The following is a 23,704-nucleotide window of genomic DNA, read 5'->3' on the forward strand; positions in this document are numbered from 1 at the left end:
CATTAAGGACTCTTTCAGTGACTAGTACATTTATACTTATAAAATAAGTTAAATTATATAATAAGTATTTTTTACCCTCACGTCGTTCCAAACCATGCACCATGCAGTACGCAAAATAAAATATTTTTAAGAAGGTTGGCATCCAAACAATTTTGAGCAAGGACCTCTATTAATGTGGAAAGAAATTAATCGAAATATCTTCTTTTATGTTCCACAGAAGAAAGAATTGTCATGCAGGTTTAAAGAGTAAATTTTTATAGAATTTTAATTTTAACTTGACTCGTTGACTCTGTATTCAAATTGTGATATTTTAATAGGCTATGTTACTGAAATATTGAGTACTTTTAATATTGTGCAACGGCTATACATATCTTACAAGAAGAGACCCACGAGATGTCGCTCGACGCCACTGGTTCAGAAATAATTAACATGCTTTTCAGAATCAGTAGTTTAATGTGTCCAAATGTGAACACATATGCATCACATAAATGCCATGTCCACCTCATCTCAAATCAGTTTCTGGTGGAAAAGACATTTTAAACATTATTGAATTAGTTTATTATTACTATATTGAACGTTGAGCAGCACAGCTGTGAACTCGATGTCTTCAGCAACGATTTACTACATGAAGAACAATAATTAAAAAATATATATTGGTGTAAAATATATTTTATTATTATTATTATTGTCCTGAATACGTAAATGCGTAATTAAATTATATTTACAGGTAAATGTAATTATTTTATCTCAGAGGCTGGAGAATGTCAATGGCACATCAAAAATAAAATCTGAGCGTCCGTCAGTTGAAGACACCGACAGCTTTCCCCCCTTCTTCCTTAAATTGCAAGTTACGAAATCCCCATAATTCAACTTTGACATGGGGGGCGGGACATAGACGTTAAGAAACACACGCCCGTCTTAACCCATTTGCTCAACCGCGCCTCGCGATGATTGGGCGGGGATTCTCTTGTCTGGTTATTGTAAAAGAGAAAAAGTTACACAAGCGTCAGGCTTTTGTAACGCACACATGAGCTACTATTTATTTGCTGCCGCTCGTAACTGAGCCACCAGTGTCTCCTTAGCTTTACATCGGACTGAACAAACCGAGCGCTGAAACAAAGAGCTTTGTTTTCTTTCATTAACAAAGATAGAATAATCGAGCAATTTTGAATTATATAAGGACTCTACCAACAGTCGTATATGTTTGCATTACTGAAAGTGAAAATGAAATAAATACAAACAACCAGGATGCATTTTTGATTAAATAACAGATAAAACGCGTAACGGGTCTAGGTCTAGACGGGCGCGAGAGATTTGGGTATTGACAACAAGACAGAAGCGCGCGCTTAAAATATGGAGTTGAATTCAGTGATTTTGACCACTGGATTTTCTGTAGGCTTTTTCAAATTAGTAAACTATGGGATCGGCAAACTTCCCGTTCCCGAGACAGCTCAGAGGAACGATTGGAAATGGAAAAACATCTCCACGTCTTTCGTGCACAGCCTCCTAACTGGAGTGTGGTCTGTGCTTTGGTGAGTGTCAGAATTCCCACACATGTGCATGGAGAATGCATTACACACCCATATATATATATTCCTGTCTGTTTGATGTCTTTATCAGATGCTTGAGAATTTTATCCAGCTGTAAACTCTTCTCCTCTTTATGTTGAACGGATGTAGTTGAACAGATATGGCTATTTGATAACCAGCACACAGACGACACGTTTACCCCAGTGGTTCATGTCAGTTGAAGATTTGAACGTTTGTGATTTAAGTTAATGTGCCACCTACCCAACATCTTTCACAAATGTTGTGTATTTTCATTTTAAACGCAATTCCCTGATTGTATAACGTGTGTGTTTGTAGTTTTTTCATGCATCCCCAGATGGCTGAGGATTTGATAGAAACATACTCCGTTTTCTCTCACGCCTTGGTGTCTGTATCAATCGGTGAGTATAAAGCGTTATTATAAAAGGGTTTTACGGTGTTATGTGGTTTCTTCAGTGAGCAGGTATGTAGACGAGCTCCTGTCATGTGCAACAGTGCCCACTCAGTAAATGGATGTAAGTGGGTTAGATTTGACAGGTGACCTTAACCTTACTGATGGATTGGGAAATCCAATAAAATCTCACGTCCAGGGCATATTTCACCCACAAAATAAGGCTATTTTAGAACAGGTTTTTTTTTCTGCATTGTGACTTTTTTGACACTAAAGCTTATGTTGCTGAATTCTAATGACTAAAGTATATCCTGGAAGCCTAGCCAATTTTTTTTTTTTTAAATTGCATTTATAATCAGTGGTTAGTCTCGTATTATTCTAATATATATATATTTTTTAAATATGCATTAATTAATCCTCATGCTGTGTTCTGGTCATGTTGACCTGGAGAGGATTTTCTTTTTCCTGAAAATGCTGCTTGATGTTATCACATTGAACTAAAGCTTACTGACTTTGCTCACACAGGGTTTAACAACTTCCTAAAAAAAAGTTGGACTATTTTTGTACATTTTTCCCCCACCTTGTTACTTGTGGTGTTCCTGTTCAAAAATAACCAGCCTTTTAAAAATTGCTTATGAATTTCTTGTTATGCTGTATTACCCAATATTAAAGTTAATCTTTTTATCGACTTGTTTTCTTTCGCAAAGGTTTTGTGTTTCTTTTTGGAACTGATTAATCACAGGCCTCATTGATATAAGCGTGTCTGAGTAAACATTGCCACATTATTATCCCAAAATTATGCTTTTTTTCTACTCAAATCTGAGGTGCATGAGTGAGACCTAATACCAATCAGTTCCAAAAATGAATCGAAAACCTGACAAAAAGATTGAACCCAAGATTTTGTGATTATATAGCATAATAACAGATTTACTGTACAAGAAATGTTTGACTGGATACACCAAATTGGTCAAAGGATCTTCAGCACAGCAATAAGGGTTAAATTTATGACAGTGACACCATGAATTAATACTTTATAATTGAAATAATATTATTTTCTTTGCATTACAGTAATGTTCTTTTTTGTTTTTTACATTGCATTGCAGTAATAAAACTGTGACATGAAACTTACCTCAAAACATCCAGAATCACAGAAATCGGCTGCGTGTCGTTCCTCTTGTATTATTAGCTATTATTTGTGCATTATGTGATTATTTTGCATCACTCTTAAATGCCGCACAGTTGAATGCAATGTTTTTCAACCAAAAAGTTGATAGGCTAATTCTCATTCAAAATGGAAAATACTAGAGATATTTTAAATACTTGGAGGAAGCCCACATGTATTTGGCAGAAATATCAACTATAGCTGCAGAATGAATGGCTGCCTTTATGACCCGTCCCAGGCACGAGTGCTACCCCCAAGTCACATGACTGTTTATGAATGAGCCTTTACTTTTCATTTTTATGCTCTCTTACATTTTATAGCATTTTTTTTTTTTTTTACAGAAAATGTTTCAGTACTTTTATCTCTGCATAATATATGCCCATAAAATATTAACTGCAAGGCACATGGGTTTGACATGCACATCAGCCAATTTATAACTCAGCAGCTCTTAAAATTGTGGCTTTTTAAGGTCTTGCTTGGAAGTCTGAGATAAACCTGCTTCTAATATGCCTCAATAGACAAAACATAAAGGACTGAGTTCATACGTTCATCTTGCACAGAAAATATTTAATTTTTTTCAGTAAAATATCTGTTTATTTTGAGATGTTAATGCTTGTTTTCAGAAAATGAACATTGCTATTAGTGTAATGGGAACTAAACGAATGGAATTGGGAAATGGGCGTGTATGTTGAAAATACTAATCAGTACATTTATATTAATGAGGTCTCCTATATTGAGCTTCATTTGCTGTTGATCCATTCTAAAATGCAGTCTCCATGGAGACCCTCATATTGGGAGATGGCTATAAATAGCTTTCTAGAAATGACTTCTTGGTAACCAACACAATTGTTGTCATGGGGTCTGTTGCTTGAAAAACCTGTTGAATGATCCACTGTTGGACGTAGTGTTAATATGCATTTTTGTGTTTCAGGGTACTTTATATATGACTTCTTTGATCTGGTTCTCAATCAGAAGATCAGTCATTCATGGGAGCTCCTTTTCCACCATGTAGTGGTGAGTAGACACAAAGCCAAATACATATAAATTATTATATATTTTTGGAGAAAATATATAATAATTATATTATGACTATATGTGACCCTGGACCACAAAACCAGTGTTAAGTCGCTGGGGTATATTTGTAGCAATAGCCCAAAATACGTTGTATGGGTCCAAATTATTGATTTTTCTTTTATGCCAAAAATCATTAGGATATTAAGTAAAAAATCATGTTCCATGAATATACTTTGTAAATTTCCTACTGTAAATATTTCAAAACTTAATTTTTGATTAGTAATATGCATTACTAAGAACTTAATTTGGACAACTTTAAAGGTGATTTTCTCAGTATTTCGATTTTTTTTTTTGCACCCTCAGATTACAGATTTTCAAATAGTTGTGTCTCAGCCAAATATTGTCCCATCCTAACAAACCATACATCAATGGAAAGCTTATTTATTCAGATTATTTCAGATGATTTATAAATCTCAATTTTGAAAAATTGACCCTTATGACTAGTTTTGTGGTCCAGGGTCACATATGGATAAATCATGAAACATGCCCAAATTTAAAGGCAAATTTTTTTTAGAACCATTTGGATTTTCTTTTGACAATTAGGCACATTTTCCTCCAAAATTTCATTTGTAATGCTTCCAGACCAGTGGGGATTTCTTTAAGACTGCAAGGGAAGCTGGGCTTCCCCTATAATGTCAAAAAATTAATGGTCAAACATGTACTATTGTGTTAACATTTTATTGATTAAAAATGCGTTAGAACACATTCATCTCAGAGACGAGTTCGTTCAGAATCAGCTACATATAGGAGGGTTTGTCGAAAGACTGCATCTCCTTTTGATTGACAGCGATTGTGTCCTATAAGAAGTCGCTGATGCTGAAGCTATTCGAGCCAGTGTTGCCAACTTGGCGACTTTTCAGACCACCCTAGCGACCTTTTTCCCCAAAAGTGACTAGCGACAAATCTAGCGACTTTTTTGACAAACCTTAGCGAGTCTCTGTGATCACTGGTACTGCCGCAACGACGCGAGGTCAGCGTGCACGCACCTCTTTCTCTGTTCAGTGAGCGGCTGAGAGGAGCAGCGCGTTCAGTTCAAATAGATATTATGTTGCTTCTCTAATTTTACATGCAAATATAGCCGAAATCACAGCACAGGAATTGTCTTATCTTGTATGTATTATTTGATTTAATCAGATGACGGCTCGATTATAAATTAGGATTTTTGTGCAGACTAACTTCTTGGGAGGGAGAGCTGTTATGTATTCTTAAAGGGCTGCGTTTCAGTCACTATTTCATATTTATCCCGTTTACTGACAACATAAACAGTAAAATATATAAAGGAAAACAGTTTTATTGAGAATTTGGCTGCATTAAAATACAGTATGAGCACAGAGAGACAAACAAATGTAAAAGGCAAAATGATGCGATGACGTAATGGATATGCTAATTAGCGCATGACGTCATCTGGCGACTTTTCAAACTGGCTTTAGCTACTTTCCATCGAAAGAAGTTGGCAACACTGATTCGAGCTCAGTCCCATAGTGGATTTTGCAAGTGTAGTCAAAAGACAAACTGCTGCAACCTATTTCTTGATATTTGCTTGGCGAAATTGCTGGCCAATTTTCATTATACATTTCACACCATTATACACCACATTCCTTGTTTCAGTTTAACCTAATTCCCACATTTCCTCCATCGAGTTTAATGTTTTTTTAGATCGTTTGTTCATTCATTCATTCATACAGTAGGCCAGGCAGTGAACTAGCCAGCTAGCAAACTGCACACAATGGCAGAATTTACGTATAAATAAAATGGACAATTTTTATGATGTAGGCCGAAAATGAGCTTCCCCTCTTTGAAAGACCAGCAGCTGCCACTGTTCCAGACGTCTGTCTTTTTTCAGTTTTTCTTTTCTTTTCTAATTAATTTCAAAAGTCTCATTACATTACATTCTAATACATTCTAATAAAAGTTTTTTTTTTTATTGATTTATGATGATTTTTAATCATTCAAAGAATACTTCATAAATATTTAGTAATTGACATGATATATCACTACTTTTGCATTGCGGAAATAAGATTTTGAATAGTTTTCATATATATCATCATGAAATAATAGTACAATAAATAATAAAAATTCAAAGAAAGCCACTGGCTAGTTGACGGAGGTTGTAATGGTAAACAGTAACATCATTCCAAAAGTGGTTTCTGTATTACTCATTTGTCTAATAAAACTACACACTTGATTCAGGACCTTTTCAGTGTATTCAAATAGTCCAACCTGTCTGACCACCTTGTCTTTGACATGTTTGTGGTTAGACATATTTTTGGAAAAAGGTGGGGTGCTAAGGTCAACAGAGGTTAAACTGTTGAAATAGATTAGATACGTAAAATAAACAAGTCAGTAGCGAGGCCTTTTGAACAAATCATTTGCATTAACTCAGTACTTAAACAGATTATCACAGGCAGTGTATTCTGTTTTAATGGACGCAGAAGGACACTTGGATTGAGTTCAGCAGGTTTTCTGAGCTTCGGTTCTTTTGGGGTTCTGTGGCGTCACCACTTGGTGAAGTAGCCAGCTTCATTCTGTGGTTCTGTTGTTGCTGTTCCCTCTTTTCTTGATCTCATTCAGTGAAGTGGCTGGAAGGAACATGCTGCCAGATTCTTAATGACACTGTGAGAAACTGTCAGACCCTCTCATATCCACCCCGCTCCGTTCTTCCCCACTGTTTACATCATAAGCCAAACTGTAATAATAAGAGAAGCTTTGTTTTAGATGTGCTCAGTTTGAACAGAATGTAGCCTGTCAAAAAATAAAAGCCTTTTTTTTGTTGTTGGATTAGGTTGGACTGAACGTCTGTCTTGCCACACCAAAAATGCCATTATGAACTGTCTACGGGTGTTTTTGGGTTGTCTGTGGGAAAGCCTTTTTTTTTTTTTTTTTTAATTGAAAGATCATGTGATCAAGATGAGTGTGGGCGTCTTGCGCCACCCTAGCCAGATTCTGTGTAGTTTTCCATTCAGAATTAATGCTTTAATTATACACACTACTATCATTAAAAAGTTCAGAATCGGTAAGATTTATTTATGAATGTTTTTGAAAGAAGTCTCAAATGCTCACCAAGGCACCTTTATTTCATCATAAATATCTCAAAAATACTAAATGCTGAATAAGAGTATTATTTCCTCTCAAAATAAAAATCTTACTGAATAAAGAAAAGAAAAAAACACTTGGCAAAAAAAAAAAAAAAATCTTACTCATCCAAACAAAAGGTAGTGTACATAAAAACGAGTCTGATTTGAGGTGAAAAGGAAGTCCATGTATGGAAACACTTACTGCTTAAATAGTTTGTGGTGGAAAAACACTGATGGTGAGGCCTACTATCAACCCAGTTGTGTTGTCATAAACCAATATAGTAGAAGCGACAACTGGTTTGGTTGGCTTGTGGGTTGTACTGCTTGGCTGTCACACTTGCAAATGCTGAAGTTTCCAGACGTGGTTCTGTGGAAAGCATCACTCTAACCCAATAACATTTTTGGCATTTGGACCACCACAACCCTTCTTTAAAGCAGTTTCTCAGAAATGCTGCTTTGGAGAGTAAATGTCTCTCATCCCTCGTTCATTTAGCACAATTGAGTTTGCTAATTTAAGCCTTTAAGTCTCAGGAGGCTGAGATGATAATTTTTGTATTAACTCTCATTCATGCTGAGGTGGAATCAGTGGAAAAATACAAAACAATGGGGGAGTCCGATGGTTTGGCAAGAGTCTGGCATGCAGGGTGATTTTGTTCACCTAAACACACAGGCCTGAGGTGATTGTATTTGCTCACTGACAGAATTTACTCAGTAGATAAAGTGATGCAGTTGAGTGTTTTCCTGCCAGGAAACTCAATTACAGCCCCCCTGCATTTTCTGTAGAACCTGATAATCCAGCTCTGCTGTGTTAAACCTGCAGCTTTCCCTGACTGGTTCAAGCTGCTGTTCGCTGGATAAACCTGTCAGCAACATGAGTGGTAAACAAGTCGACTGTAGTAAGAAAACAGCCCACACATACCTGACATTCTCAAGGAGGTTGTGTCTGTAAAAGAAAAAAATGCTTGGCCTATAGCAAATTTCGATGATGATTTCAGTATAAAATTTGAAACTGAAGAAATTTGTGTTGTAAACTAAATGTCCCTCTGCATTTTTATGTAGCTTATTGGACGGTGGTGCAGTTAAAATGCAAATCCGTTTCTCAAACGGAAAGCTGCATCCTCCGGAGGTCACATTTGCACACTGCATACGTTATCAAGCCTGCTTTATTTCCGTAAACTGAGCATTACATTTGCCTTCCATTTGAGAAACGGCCATTTTTAGACTATTTCCCAAGGCTGCATGATACATTAAACCCATTTAAAAATAATAATTAAGCATAATTGTGAATTCACAAACACTACGATTTAATTAAATAATTATATGTGATGCAGTTCTAATACAGTGTATGCACTTTAATTATGTACATGCGTGTAGGTTAAGTATGTGCGCCACACAGCGGCTCCGTTCACAGTAGTGCCACAGAAACTATTTGTATGTGTGGAGACTCCAACTCAAACTCCATGGCCGTTTCACAAACGGAAGGCTGCATCCTCCGGAGGTTGCTTTTGCAGCCTGCATACGTCGCATTTGCAGGCTGCATATTTCAGTTAACTGAGCATTACATTTGCGAGTCAAAAGCATATTACAACAATTTACAAAAACTCAAACCCTCATTCTGAGTTTACACGTTTTGATGTCCATATATACATTTTATTACAGTTGCTATAACATTTCTGAGCTAAAGAAATGGGCAAAATAAAGATTAAGTGGCCATTTGAATTAAATAGGGCTGGTCCGAATACCATTTTTTGAGCTTCGAAGCTTCGGTAGTAATCAACACCGAATATTCGAAGCTCCGGAGGGAGGGAGCTGAACATATTCTTCTCGCTAATAAAAGCAGGAATCTCTGTGCGTCTTTCTGTCTGTTTGCATTTTTATTGTGTCGAGAACCGTTCATCCAATGACTTCACACGTGGCGGGTGTGTTGCTGCAGACCTAAGGGAGTGCAGTGTTGCATTTTGGTGCAATATGGACACACGACACGTTCAGAATTAATAAACTGTTAATAAACTACAGAACAGCGCGAGCCGAAGCGGCGCGCTTCACGCGGACAGGGCTTATATGCTCCGAGAACGGACACTGCACTAGTGATACAAAACACACAGGTCTGTTAAGAGCAATATTTTTAATAAGGTAGCCCAGTGCTTAATTAGTAAATTGAGAGGTCCCGGATTAAAGCGGGGTAACGGACAGTTGACAGAAAGAAAATGCATGCATCGCATTCGGTTTTGTGATAGCAGAGGGTCCGTTCACATGTCGCGTCTTTTGCCCGCTTAAGTTCATTATTTCAAATGTAGATGTGCGGCAAGCGCGCTCATAATAGAAGCGAACGGTCTGTTGCTGGTGCAGATGTTCAGCCAGACGGACAAGTTGAGAACCGTTTCGCAGGGCATGCCAGGTGTTCGAGAAAAAAAAAAAAAAGGATATTCAAATCTCAAAACTGAAAATCGAATGCCAACCCACCGAACGAATATACAAATAATCGAATATTCTGGTCCAGCACTAGAATTAAATGGTGCTTGGTCAAGATTAAACAAGGGTTAGATCGCACTGTAATATGTAAAAACAATCGTCGCCGTTGGCGCCCCCTACAGGCCTTTGTTGTAATGCGTAATCGACATTAGCTCTATTGTTTCTAATACATTATATATTTTAACAGTTTTGTTCAATAAAACCATATGATTTCTTTTTGACTTTATTTGAACTAATTATTGCCTCATTGCTATTATATATGTATTTTAAGTCATTTTAAAGGCTACTGTTCACTAACATCTATTTTTATTACCACAAAAAAGTTAATTATAATTATAGGGCCCTATGAAATCCGTTTTATTTCCAAATTAAATTTTTTCCATTTTCATTTTTGTATATGCTGTTTAATGGTTAAATTAAATTGTATTAATCAAAAAGCCTGTCTAATTGAGTTTTACAGTTTTATCTTTACCAAATTCTGGATTCCATTTTAATGGTTCCATTAATTTTAATAATCAAAAGTATCTCCAATTAATTGATCGTTTTTTTGTTTGTTTTTTTAAGTATTATTATTTTTTCAGAAATACTACACATTTACATTTTTCTCCTAAATAAATTCTGGTAAATACCACTGTTTTTTTTTTATTATAATTGTATTATTAGTAGATTAGAACACATGGATGTGTTGTCATTCTCACACTATAATACTGAACTTTGATTTCAGCGATTTGGACTATGAGATGGACACTTGCTTCTTGCACTCTGTTCAACTGAATGAAATCCAGATTTCTATGAAATCCTTTTTTTAAATAAAATATTCTTAAGTAAAATTGTTGACACTTTTGTGGGAAATTTATCATTTAGATTAATTGATTAATCGATAAATTAGTCAATAGATTAATCGAAATAAAAATAGTCATTAGTGGCAGCCCTAGTCTTAGGTAAACATCTCCTAATAATGAACCTGAAATTAGTCTGATTTATTATTATTATTTTATTATATTGCTCTTTTCTATTATTATTATTGTCTTATTATAAGAAAAATTTCTCATGTCTTTAACTGGCAGTTGTTTTGCTCTTGGCTATGTATTTGATTTTTTCTTTCTTTTATTGTTTTTTTTATTGTTATTATTATTACTTTTTAATATTATTATTCATTTGTCCCTCATGTCTTGACCTGACTTTATTTCTTTTTCTTATTTTTTTTCTAATTTCTTTTATTGTTTTTTATTATTATTATTATTATTATTTCCCTCATATCTTTACCTGGCAGTTGTTTTGCTCTCGGCTATGCATTTTATTTCTTTTTCTTACTTTTTCTAATTTCTTTTATTGTTTTATTATTATTATTATTATTATTATTTCCCTCATATCTTTACCTGGAAGTTGTTTTGCTCTTGGCAATGACAGTATGTTTGATTTTCTGTAATTCCTTTTGTAAACAGCAAATTCTTTTGTAATATTTTATTGTAAAATTGTATTGCAATAATTGTGCAAAAAAATTAACCCTCCGACTAATATGTAATATCTACGACACAGTCTGGCTTAAGCAGCTGTTCCTGCATTATTGGTTATAGAGCAAATGATAATGTAGCGTGCATACATCAACAGTAGGTCAAAGGTTAACAGCCAGCTTTGTTCTGTTGGAAGGGAAATGGAAAGAATAAGAGGCAGTGGAGGAATGAGAGTGAAAGAATGTGTGCAAGCGAGGGAACCACTTTTGGCTCCAGAGTCTAGTGTATTTGTGGCTGGATCCCTCCTCCTCTTGCAGCTTGCATTCAGCATTTTCCAGACAGAAGCAGAGACATCTGGTCCACATATGTTCATGCTCCAGGACCCATATAGTCGAGATGCCATTGAATGCAAACCCCCTTGAAATTTCCTCCATCACCTGTAGACCAAAAAAACTCACAGTCTTTCTCTCTTCCCCATCATAAGAAACCTCCATTTGTACTTGTTCCAACACACCTTCCAGAACGACATGCTGTCTTGGACAAAACAACCCACTTGTAAATAAGATCTCCGTCTTCCTAGCAACCAAAAAAAATAAAAATAGACACGCCTGTTTTTTTTTTTTGAATGGAACTTCCTTGAAGTATGACATAGCTTCATCCGACACGTATATTTTTCCGAAGTAGTTGAAAGTGTAGGTGAATTTCACTCTGATGTGAGTGACGATAGTAAACAAAGGAATGCTGCTAACCTCGAATCTCTTTCAAATAGTTGCTGTGGTGGGTTCAGTGTGTACCGTACTGAGATTAAGGCCTGAAGGCACACAATCCTGTTCGATTCAGAGCGTTTCAATGCCTCGAGTGTCAGTCAGTAACTCAAAGTGGTTCTGGAGCACCACCATAGTATGTGTCTGGTTGCCACGGAAACTGTGTTGTGCATGGGTGTATAAATGATGCAACGCATGGCTCCCGAATGATGAATGCTGGGTTGTCATCAATGGGAGGGGGTTTGTCAACGCTATTGTGCTTAAATATAGTTTGATCTTTGTGTGACCTTTTCAGTTGATCAAATTTATTATATCAGTAGTGATGTGGTTTATTTTTATTCCTGTTCTGTTTATTTTGATTTATACTAAGGCCTAGTCCTCACGAACACGGGTATTTTTATAAACAAAACAACACATGGAAATGCAAAAACATGCTATAAAGTGCGGTCAACAGCATGCCATACCAACAGGTGACAATATAACCCTAACCGTAAAGCCATGTTGGTCAATCAGAAGTCTGAAAAGAACGCGAACTCTGACGTCACAAGCCAAAATCTCCGGATTCACTGGCTTCATGACAACACTGTAACCAGTACAACTAACACAAGATGTTAAAAAAACACGAGACTTCTGTATTAAATACAGTAATTTTAAGCTTTCTGTCAGTTAAAGAGTTTTGATGAAATGTATCATGGTTTCCAAATAAAATATTAAGTAGCGCTGAAATGTTTCTTGAGCATAAAAGTAGAATATTAGAATGATTTCTTAAGGACTGGAGCAATGGCTGCTGAAATTTCATCTTTATCATCACGGGGAAAAATTACATTTTAAAATGCATTTAAATAAAACATTTTGCATTGTAATCATATTTCACAATATTACTGTTTTACTTCATTGTTGATCAAATAAATGCAGCTTTTTTTGTTGTTTTTTTGAAACATTTAAAAAATCATACCAATCCCAAGGCTTAAAGGTTTTTGGTAGTGTGTGGGTCCTGTTATTCTTTGACCAGGGTTTTACTGACACAACCCTGCCTTCCTCAGGGTCATGTTTAGCCTGTCTTTTCTGGGTGAGGTTGTGGACTTTGTCCTGACCACAACTCCGTAAACATCTCCACAACGCTCCTCATTATCCTTTACAAGAGGGGAAGGGGCAAAGACTGTTAGCATCTCCTACACTCAATAGTCTGGATTTCCATTGCAATTATCCATTTACATTTTCAGTATCTATTTTTAGAACTTCATTAAAACTATTTATTGACCCATTTTCATCTGGCCACTAAAGATTAATGCATTTACTTAGCATAGCAATTAGCTTAGCATAGGTGGTTTAGAATTGCTATTCATATTTTGTTTAGTCAGTCAGGCGAAAAGAAATTAAATAAAAACACGATGAACACCTCTTTAATATGATATGATAAACTGATAGCTAAGAAAAATATATCTCAATTTTTATTTTTTTTGGTCAATATTTAAACTTGTAAACAAACAGTTTATTCAACCAAAAGCCATTTTTACTCCTTGCAACTGAAAATGTTTGATTCAGTAAGTAAGATACAGTAGTCAACATTTGAAGTGGATCAAATCCTTTCATCAAAGTTGTCCTAAAACCAAAATGCATTTTTGTCTTAGGACAACATTGGTGAACTTTTTTTGATCCACTTCGAATGTTGACTACTGTATTTCACATGGGGGCTTTTTATAAATGATGCAATTGAATTGTTGTAATTAACACTCTCTTAGTCACAAGACAAAGCACAATTGTTTGTGGCAGCCTTTGTTAGGGACCTTAATGGGTAAATAAAAAGTACATTAAAACCATTGTAGTATTCATAATTTAGCTTAATCGATGACCAATTCATTGCGAAAATGCTGTGTATGTTCAAGATTCACCAAGCTCAACGTTCATCTCGCCCTTAAAAATCATCAATGATTCATGAAAATGTTGGACTCATAAACACACACTCAAATATTCATCACACATTCATATAGTACATCCTTTTTCTTTCCCTCTCAAACTGTGCCACACCCTTTGAGTTCACCTCTCAACACCTTTATTTTGTGTTATATTTCCACATACCCACTCCACCTTCAGCTTCATGTCCCAGCCCAGTTTCACTCTCTCACACACACCATCTGGCCCCTCCTCGGTCTCAGATATCTTTAAATGGGTGGATCTGCTTTCTGTGTTTGTGTCTGTTTTTATACTGGGATTGGAATCTGGAGGATGTGCCTTACAGACCCGCTGCACTGCATGTGTTTATATAGAAAACACTTAAAGGCATAGTTCACTCAAAAATAACACTTCTGCTGTTTAATCACCATTTATATGATCGTATTGTGTGAGGAACAGCTTGTAATTTAGCTTATTAGGTTATCCATTATTTAGGTTATTATTATTATTATTTATTTATTTATTTATTTATTTTTTTCTCAATCTTTTTTTTTTTTCCAGACAACTTTTTTACATTCATTTTTCAATGACTGGAGGTAAAATATTTTACAAACTATCATGTTTTGGGGAGTTGCACCACATTACACTTTATATGACCTGAGCTAACCAAAAAAAATAAAATAAAAATAAAATAAATAAAAATAATTCAGAAATTAAAACCATGATCATCATATAAGAAATCTCCCAAGCTCACCAAGGCTGCAAGTATATATAAAAAAAAAAGTAATATTTTGAAATATAATTGCAATTTAAAATAACTGTTTTCTATTTGAATATATTTTCTAATGTAATTTACAGCAGCCGTTACTCCAGTCTTTATCACACAAACTTGATTTGCTGATCAAGAAACATTTCTTATTATTATTATCAATGTTGAAAAAAGATGATCTGCTTCATTTTGTGGAAACTGTGGTATATTTTCTTCAGGGTCCTTTGAATTGAAACAAAAAAAAAAAAAAAAAGGCAGCATTTACTTGAAATAAAAATCTTTTGTAATATCATAAATGTATTTACTATCACTTATACTGTCGTTGAATTAATATCTGTCAACCCCAAACTTTTTAAAAGTAATGTAAATAGTGCACAATTTGTATGGGCCACTTTTATGGTGTTTTTATTCTTGTATCATCGTAAATGTGACCATTCTTCGACTTAAAAATTACAGAATTTAAATTTTTTGGTAAACTATCCTTTGAATGCTTTCGTGTGTGTGTGTGTGTGTGTGTGTGTGTGTGTGTTCATGTTTATCTTCAACGAAGCATGTGTCCTCTCTGTTAGTCCACCTGTCTGCTCTTTTTCTCATCGCCTCATGTGGTCTAAAGCCATTGGCATCTGTGCTCTATTTCTCACTGAGCTTCAGTATTCCTCACATGCTGCTCAAAAGGGCCTGCTGGCAAAGCGTTCTGGACGAGTTTAACCTGTAACCAGGTTAACTGTTTTGAGACTGGTGCTGCTACCACCCCCCATCCCATTCCCCAGGGAGAGCCTTTCTGATCCCATGCCAAATGCCATTTCTGTGTCTGCCATGTTTTGTTTTTGTTTGTTTTTTTGGTGTGTAATAGAGAAAGTAGAGACCCTACTAATGATAACTGTCCCCACAGTGAGAGGTTTATGAAACCAAACACACAGACTTGTATATTTACAATTACAACAGGGGAGCAAACCAGCAGGCATGTGCTAATGTGATGTTATTATTGCATCATTAAGGCTGTTTATGCATAATTGTATTGAAAATAAGCATTAGTTTGGTTGTAAACAGCAAAATTATTGAGGTGTGATCAGCGTGTGCTTTTTTTTTTTTTTATTGCTCCCATGCTTTGTCTTAGCAACTTTAGGTCTTTGTGTGTGTGAGTGAATGAGATTATTTCAGCACGACTGCAGATGGATTATGAGAATAATCTTGCTAATGCAGATTCACTGTGATTGTATGTTGGTGTCTGCAGCATTACTTTGGAGTGGATTAATGTGTTTTTTTGTGAAGTAATATTTATTTGTATAGCAATTTGAAAGGAGCATTTTTTTAGGAAAAATTCTGACCGTTTCATGGTTTATCATTGTTTTTTCCTGACTTTACCTTTATATGAATCAGATTGCATGAAACTGTTGCAGAACCACTGCATTTTAATCATGATTAGAGATGCACGATATTGGATTTTTGCCAATATCCGATATACCAATATTTGTCAACTCATTTTGGCCGATAGCTGGTGCCGATATATTTCCTTTTGTTTGGAAACAACACCAAGTCTCTACTGTGCAGAAATTATAAGCAAGTACTTTTTTAATTTTGGTTAGTTTTTGACAATAACTTATTTGTTATAATTAAATCAACAATGAAGTTTATTTGTAATGACTGTGTGTATTGAAGATTTGAAAAAAGCTATAATTAACGTGAGACGCGTCATTTTTTTACAGTCTATGGCTATTACTGTTTCCTCTATTATTCACCGAATGTATCATTCTGTACATGCATTCTCAGATTAAATGCAGTGATCCAAAACAGTGAATCTAATCATCATTCAGGCAAAACTTTGCTTCAAGAATGAGCCACACTGCTGACGTGATCTAATCGCTAGCACACCTTGAGCACATGTGAGTTGATGTATTCCTCTTATCGGTAAGACACATTGGCATAATTTTTCTTATCGGCCAATGTCGATATTATATTTACATTTAAAGCCATTATCGACCGATTCCGATATTGGCCTGATAATATCGTGCTGCTTGATCAGTTTTTGAAGTAAATTAGGTTGGAATCATTTCAAAATTTTAAGGGATAGTTCACCCAAAAATGAGAATTACCCCATAATTTACTCACTCTTAAGGCATAGGTATATATGACTTTCTTTTTTCAGACAAATTCTATTGGAGTTATATTTAAAAGCTTGAGTTATATGTAAAAGGCATGAATGTTTTTACAAAAAGCATTGATTCGCTACAGGATGCCTTTTTTCACACCCCAGAGGCGTGTGAGGCACTTTTTATTATGGATGGATGTGATTTAATTGACTTCTTTTGGACTATTGAAAAATGCTATGCCATTATAAAGCTTGGAAGAGCCAAGACGTTTTTAAATGTAACTCTGTTTGGATTCACCTGAAAGAAGAAAGTCAAATAGGATGCCTTGAGGGTAAATAAAGTATGGGGTAACTTTCATTTTTGGGTGAACCATTCCTTTAAAGCAAAGACAGAATGTTCTGACCTTAGCTTTGTGAAATAATGCTACATAAAACATATCTGAACAAAACAAAAACAGCAGACAGGCTGAATGAGACTGACAGCAGGTGGCGCTTATGGAGCAGCAGTCAAGTTACTGCTGTAAACAAAGCAGAGCTGCGCTTTTAAATCCTACATTAATATGCATTATATATAATATATATTATATGGAGGTAAGATGAAAAGAAAATGCTATAAACTTGAAGACAGTCAGTTCCCCTCAGAGATGCATTCATATAAACCCCTCACCCTGACATTAGTATTTTCTTCCAATATTTTGCAAATCACGAACCATGATCTTGCTGTGTATGGTACAGTATTTTTCACCTCTTTGAGTCTCTTGCATCTTTAACTTCTGTTAACGGCCGTTTACAGTTGGTTTATTTGGCCAGTTAAAGAATTAGTTGTGTGTTATTAATAGTTTTCTAACCATTATTCAGAAGTGTATGCAGTTAACAGGGATCCCCTCTCAATTTACGACGCTGTCTACGTTGCTTAGCCACTTGTACCAGTATACCGGTTTTTAAAAAATTCATACTATGTGTGTAATTCAAACCGGTTTATCCCCCAGCACTAGCTTTTAGTATTTTGTGTTCACTGGAATTGGTTAGTTTTCGCAACGCAGCATTTCATGCAAGCAGCTTGTAAAGATTTCAAGTCTTTATATACATCAGTATCGCTTATGCTCTTGAAGGCTGCTTTGAATAGAAAAGAGGATGGCATTTATTTAAAATCAGAATCTTTTGTAGCATTATAAAGGTCTAAACTGTTACTTTTTATCAATTTAAAACATCTTTACAGGATAGAAGTATACATTTACTATAAACTATGCATTTAATCATTATGTGTGCTCCCTGAGAATCAAAACCATGACCTTGCCGTTGCGAGCGCAAGGAGCTACAGGAACATATCTGTTAACATAAAGCAACATGTTATGTGATGTATATGACATGACGACTTTGCTCGTTTCCTGTCAATGATTATGTTCTTTTCAAGGCCGGGACAGAAGTTAAAGAGTGTTTTATCGGTTTATTACAGTCGGCATTCAAATATTAGAAATTGTACTGTATTGAGTGTTTGTTTTTTATATATTTGACTTGCGAAACACCTGTTGACCTCATTTAGTGTAAGATAATACTTGTTTGCATTTCACTTTGATTAGTAATATGAATTGTTCATTCACCAGGCTTCTATCACTTCCATGTTCTGAAGGAGGGATAGGGTCTCCTGAAGATAATAGGGTTGTTTGTGATGTTCAGAGCCTTATCCAGCTTAAGCATTGTGTAAGTAGAGATCTTGACCTCACCAAGGGAAAGACAAAGTGTTAGCCAAAGGTCAACATCCTCTCAGTCATGAGACTGAGGACACACAAATCTTATTTAGTAATCAATCATGCGTCTTCATATTAAAACAGGCCCTTCACTGCAGTGAGAGAAGAATTTACAGACAGAAATCATGTTTACAGAGCTAACAGTCCTGTTAAACCAATAGACTAGTATTCTTTTTGGACATTTGATTGCTTTGTATAAATTCAGAAATATTTTTCAGCGTCACTATTTGCTGTAGACCTCTTTTAGACACTGTTAAACAAACTCAGAAGTGTTTACAGTCTACATAGCTGGATGGATGGTCAGCTTTTGTCATGCTTTGCTTTATGAATGGAGCATACATGATGCATTCTTGCTATAAAGAGAAGTATGTTTGGATTTCAAGCTATTAAAAGCCAATATACATTACTTGCCTGCTTCAAACACACACCATGGTCTTTTGAGAGAGGCATGTGTCAGTAGTGTTAATGTGAATAACAGTACTGGCCTTATAGCTGTGACATTCCTCACCACAAGGTCCAGCCGGGTGTCATGTGAACAGGGTTGCATTACAGACTCATGTGGGCAACCAATGAATTTATGTCCTGTTACAAAAGAAGTTATATCACGTCAGTGCCGCACGGTCATGTAACTGCACCTTTGCGCTCTGCTTAAGACTTATCATACCTGACAGCTGCCAATGTACATGTTTCATAAACTTCAATTAAATTATATAAATTAAAGTTGTGTAAAGTTTAGAATTATAACTTAGTAAATACTTTTTATTTGTTTTTATATTTGACTATCTATATTGGTTAGTGAGTGACTCATGGGAATAAGAGGCACCAAAAGAAAAATGTTTTATAATGGTTCTAAGTGCTCCAGTATTAGTTTTGCATTAATAATTGTAAGCATGAGCTTTTGATGACATACCAGTTCAGATTAATCGATGCACTTTTTGCTGTGTTTTTGTAATGTTAGGCATAGATTGCCATCTAGTGGAAGATCATAAAAATTTTTCAATTTCCTTTTGGATAAAAATGGATTAAAAACACATTAAACTTTTACTTTATCAAATACATATAAGTTCAATATTGTTCCACTTTTTTATTTTAAGAGATGTCACATACACATTCAGTCACAATTTTCACATACTTCTGTGCTTTTAAACCAAGATTTCTTTTTTCTTTGCACTGCTTAATCTCAGAGCTTGTTGGGTTGATTCAAGACTTAGTATTCTCTATTTAAGAATTATTATAAATGCTTATTGATTAACGGATAAAATACTTCCAGAATCAAGGTCACAATCACTGCGCTCTATTGGTAGTAATATTGACCAAACCCATTAGATTTGTTTGAACCACAGAACTCCAGCTGGATTAGTGTCACTCATGGTGATGGCTTTGACTGTTGTCATGTTGCGTTTAGGACTGATCAACAGAGCCTTTGTATTTCTGTCCTCAGCCTCTCTCCGCTGTTATCAGATGATACAAAACACACGCTCATTTGTTTGTCACTTCACAGCAGATTAGTGTTGAGAAGACGAAAGACTTGCTGCTGAAACTAAGCACATTAGTCTGTGTATGGCTTAACTGGCCTATTTAAACTTAATGACTTTCTAAAATGCTTTAAGAAATCCTATTACAATGAAAAATTGAATTAATTGAATAAATTGGATACATAATATAATAAATGTACTGAACTTAAAATTCGTGGGCATCTGTGGAAATGCAACCAAAAATTCTGGAAACAAAGGAATATAATATTATAATTTAAAATATATTTTTGAGAATATTGCACAGATGTGTATAGATGTTAAAATAGCACAAGTATGCATGTGTTGTTCAATGCAATTGACTTTAAACAAACTCCAAACTGAGACACTGAGGTATGGAGAAACCAGAATACTAACAATGATCTCAAATAAATCTGGCCCCAACTGGCTTTTTTCTAATATTAGCACATGTGTCCCCTACAAAAAGAATATACAAATAAAAGGCTTATTTTCTTTTGCTTCAGGTATTAATGTGGCATGTTCTTGAGTTACAGAAGCTCCTCTTCCTTCATTGGTTTTGCTTGATGTTGCACTGAATATTCACATGGGCAAACACAACCTCTTTTCTGTCAATGTATCACCCATCATTAGAGCCAATTACACCTGCAGTTCACACTCTTCTTTTATTGAATGTTAAAGTAACTGTTTCTATTCACATTTTTCTGCCTGATTTGCATTTTAGCTGAAAGCTGAAAATGGCACAGTTATCTTAAAGGAATAGTTCATCCAAAAAATAAAATTTGCTGAAAATGTACTCACCCTCAGGCCCTCCGAAATGTAGAAGAGTTTGTTTTCATCAGAACAGATTTGGAGAAATGTAGTATTACATTACTTTCTCGCCAATGGATCCTCTGCAGTGAATGGGTGCCATCAGAATGCTGATAAAAACCTCACAAGTAATGCATACGACTCCCGTCCATGACCATCAGTTACCGTCTTGTATAGTCAATAACTGTGCATTTGTAGTAAATCCATCAAGATGTTTTTAACTTTCTTTAAAAATGAGTCCTCTATCCATAATAAATGAAAAATTTCCATTTTTGGGTGAACTATTCCTTTAAAGTTTTCCTTGGCTAATGTTTTAGTGCATTGCTATTAATGAAACTCAATTTCTTTGGTTTGCAGGTGATCACCTGTTTCGGGATCTCTGTGTTGACCTATCGGTATGTGGGTTTTGCAGTGGTGGCTCTGTTGGTGGAGATCAATTCAATCTTTCTGCACCTGAGGCAAGTGCTCCGCATGGCCAGCCTGGCCAAAAGTACATTTTACCGCGTCAACAGCATGATAAACCTGGGCACCTATGTAGTGTTTCGCATCAACACTCTGGCCTGGATGACCCGCTGGCTGGTGCTGAATCGTGACCTCATACCCCTGGTCAGCTACACCATCGGCAGCATGGGTCTGGCCATCATGACCGTCATGAACATTGTGTTGTTTTACCGCCTGATGAGAAGTGACTTCATGAAGTCCAGTCGTGAGATGGAGGTGAGGAAAGAGAAGGAGAAAGAAATGTAGGAAGAGGACTCTTCCCACTCCAGCTTCAGCTCCAACCAAATCTGCTCTCATTGCCATCATTCCCAGACTTTGGGGAAAAAGTTCCTTTCAACCTTATTGTCATTTTAAAGACCTCGAGCTGTGCTAAGATTATGATGGCTGTTGTCACAGGTTTACTGATGTCTGACATGGATGTCATATATATTTACACATGCAACCTTATGTTCAAATACTGACTCAAAACGTTATAAGTTCTAATGAACTGTAACTGTTTACCTTTATCAAATCATATGCTACCCCATGTAATGTATACATTATCTATTAAATGTAAGCAAGTAATCTGCTCAAATAGGAACTGCATATGTGGGATTAAAAAATGGGGGGGGGGACTATGTATATGTAATATAAAGATGGGTTCCTCATGAGCTTGTAGCAGTATCATCCTAATTCTACATAGTGTTTAAATGGACAGTTCGCTCAAATGAAAAAGTTCTTTCCTCTGTGGAACACAACAGGAGATGTTTTGTTCAATGTTCTCGCTGCTCTTTTCCGTACAATGTAAGTGAATAGTGATTGGGACTGTCATGTTCCAAAAACAACATAAAAGTACTGTAACTTTTGAAGCCATATGACAGATATATCAATTTTGGGAGAACTGTCTCTTTAAATCTGATGGAATTCCATTAGAGATTGTTTTTAGTTTAAATTCTCTGTACTTACTAGTGATAATGAATGAAGTCTCCGTGGAAAGGATGTGCCCACTGTTCACTACTGGATGGGGTCGAATTTAATTTGTTAAACATGACTGTAGTTTTACCTTGTGGATGAATACCACTATTCTCGATTGATCAGTTGCGGAGAATCTGAATTTTGATGCTGGAGTCAGCGGCTATCAGGATTAAAACACTCCTGCTCTTTCTTATTATGAAACAGAACAATGCATGTGAGGTTTGAGATCTGACAGGACTGTCATTGCACAAATCATGCCTGTAGGTGGCACTACACACAACAGAGACCTCATGTTAGCTAAAGCTAATACTTAATCTATAGAGAGGAGATGATTAAAGCAGCACTTATATTGCTTTAAATGAGCTGAACAGAATTTTTTTTTTTTTTTTTTTTTTTTTTTTACATAAAGCTTTGTAATTTTGTTTATTGCTTTATTTTGTATATTTGTAATTTATTTGTACTTAATATCATTGATTGTTATGGTTGGAGGCAAACTGCAAAAAAAAAAATCAATTTAAAGAGCAAAATGGATGATGGAATGGTGATGTTGTTTGTGGTTAACAAAGAACGGTCTTAGTCAGATGCACTAATGTAAAGGCATTGATTTGTTTAGCCTTATTTCATATACTCAGTGCCATTGAGATTGTAGACTGAATTCGGATTATAATTGAATTATAGGCAAGAGTGGCCTGTCTGTCTGGTGGAAAAGTTGACGCACTGTAACCGCATGTAGCATCACCGACTTGTGCCACAAAACTAGCTTTTCAAAGCACCAAAGTTTATTCATAATGTTTAATTAAGTTTTAATCTGGTGTACTCCTTCCTTATTTTTACTGTTTGTAAGAGGGATTAATAATTAAGGAAGTAGAGAAAAGATACTCTTGTTAAAATTAATACAGGAACTTGAAAGCAAGTGAAATATAGAAAAATAAACATGCACTGAAATGGTTAATTTTTCTTTTCTTTTACTATTGGCAGCTTCATATTGAGTCTATGTGCTTGTGTATGTGCTTCCTTAATGAAGTAACTGATATCTGTATTTAAAAAGAAAAATGTGTAAATTTTTTGAGAAAACCAATGTGACTTACAACTTTTTAAAGATCATTTCAGCAATGCAGTTGTCCTCCCCTTGAGAGTGCAGTTCTGTACTGTGTTTGGTGAGAGATACGCTACTGTTGTATTGTGGATCTGATTTTTATTTTTATTTTTTTATTTTTTTTGAGCATAGTGTTGCAGTGTTTTCCAAACCCATAATTAAAAAGAAAAAAATCACAGCTGGAAAAAGATATATATATATATATATATATATGCCCATTCCCCCAGGAGAGCACAACAAAAGGAAAACGGTCTTTTCCTCTCTTTTTTTTTTTTTTTTTGCTGTTTTCTTGCTGTTTTAGTTACCCTAATCATTAATTTAAGTTTTAAACAATTGTATCTAAAATGCATAATTTTATTTTTGTTTGGATGAATTATTGTTTTGTAATTAATATCAAAATTATTTGTATATGACCT

The 23,704-nt window shown here is 35.4% G+C and overlaps 1 protein-coding gene across 1 annotated transcript; it reads left to right on the top strand.

Annotated features, from left to right (window-relative positions):
- The first annotated feature begins 997 nt into the window (after window positions 1-997).
- Window positions 998-23,448, top strand: LOC306851392 (TLC domain-containing protein 2-like). Its single transcript, XM_079387584.1, has 4 exons — window positions 998-1,532; window positions 1,866-1,948; window positions 4,032-4,114; window positions 21,095-23,448. The coding sequence occupies exons 1-4, from the start codon at window positions 1,354-1,356 to the stop codon at window positions 21,482-21,484; spliced, it is 735 nt and encodes a 244-aa protein (XP_079243710.1). The 5' UTR covers window positions 998-1,353; the 3' UTR covers window positions 21,485-23,448.
- Window positions 23,449-23,704: the final 256 nt, after the last annotated feature.

The sequence above is a fragment of the Barbus barbus genome (assembly GCF_936440315.1).
Source record: "Barbus barbus genome assembly, chromosome: 31".
Classification (NCBI taxonomy): domain Eukaryota; kingdom Metazoa; phylum Chordata; class Actinopteri; order Cypriniformes; family Cyprinidae; genus Barbus; species Barbus barbus.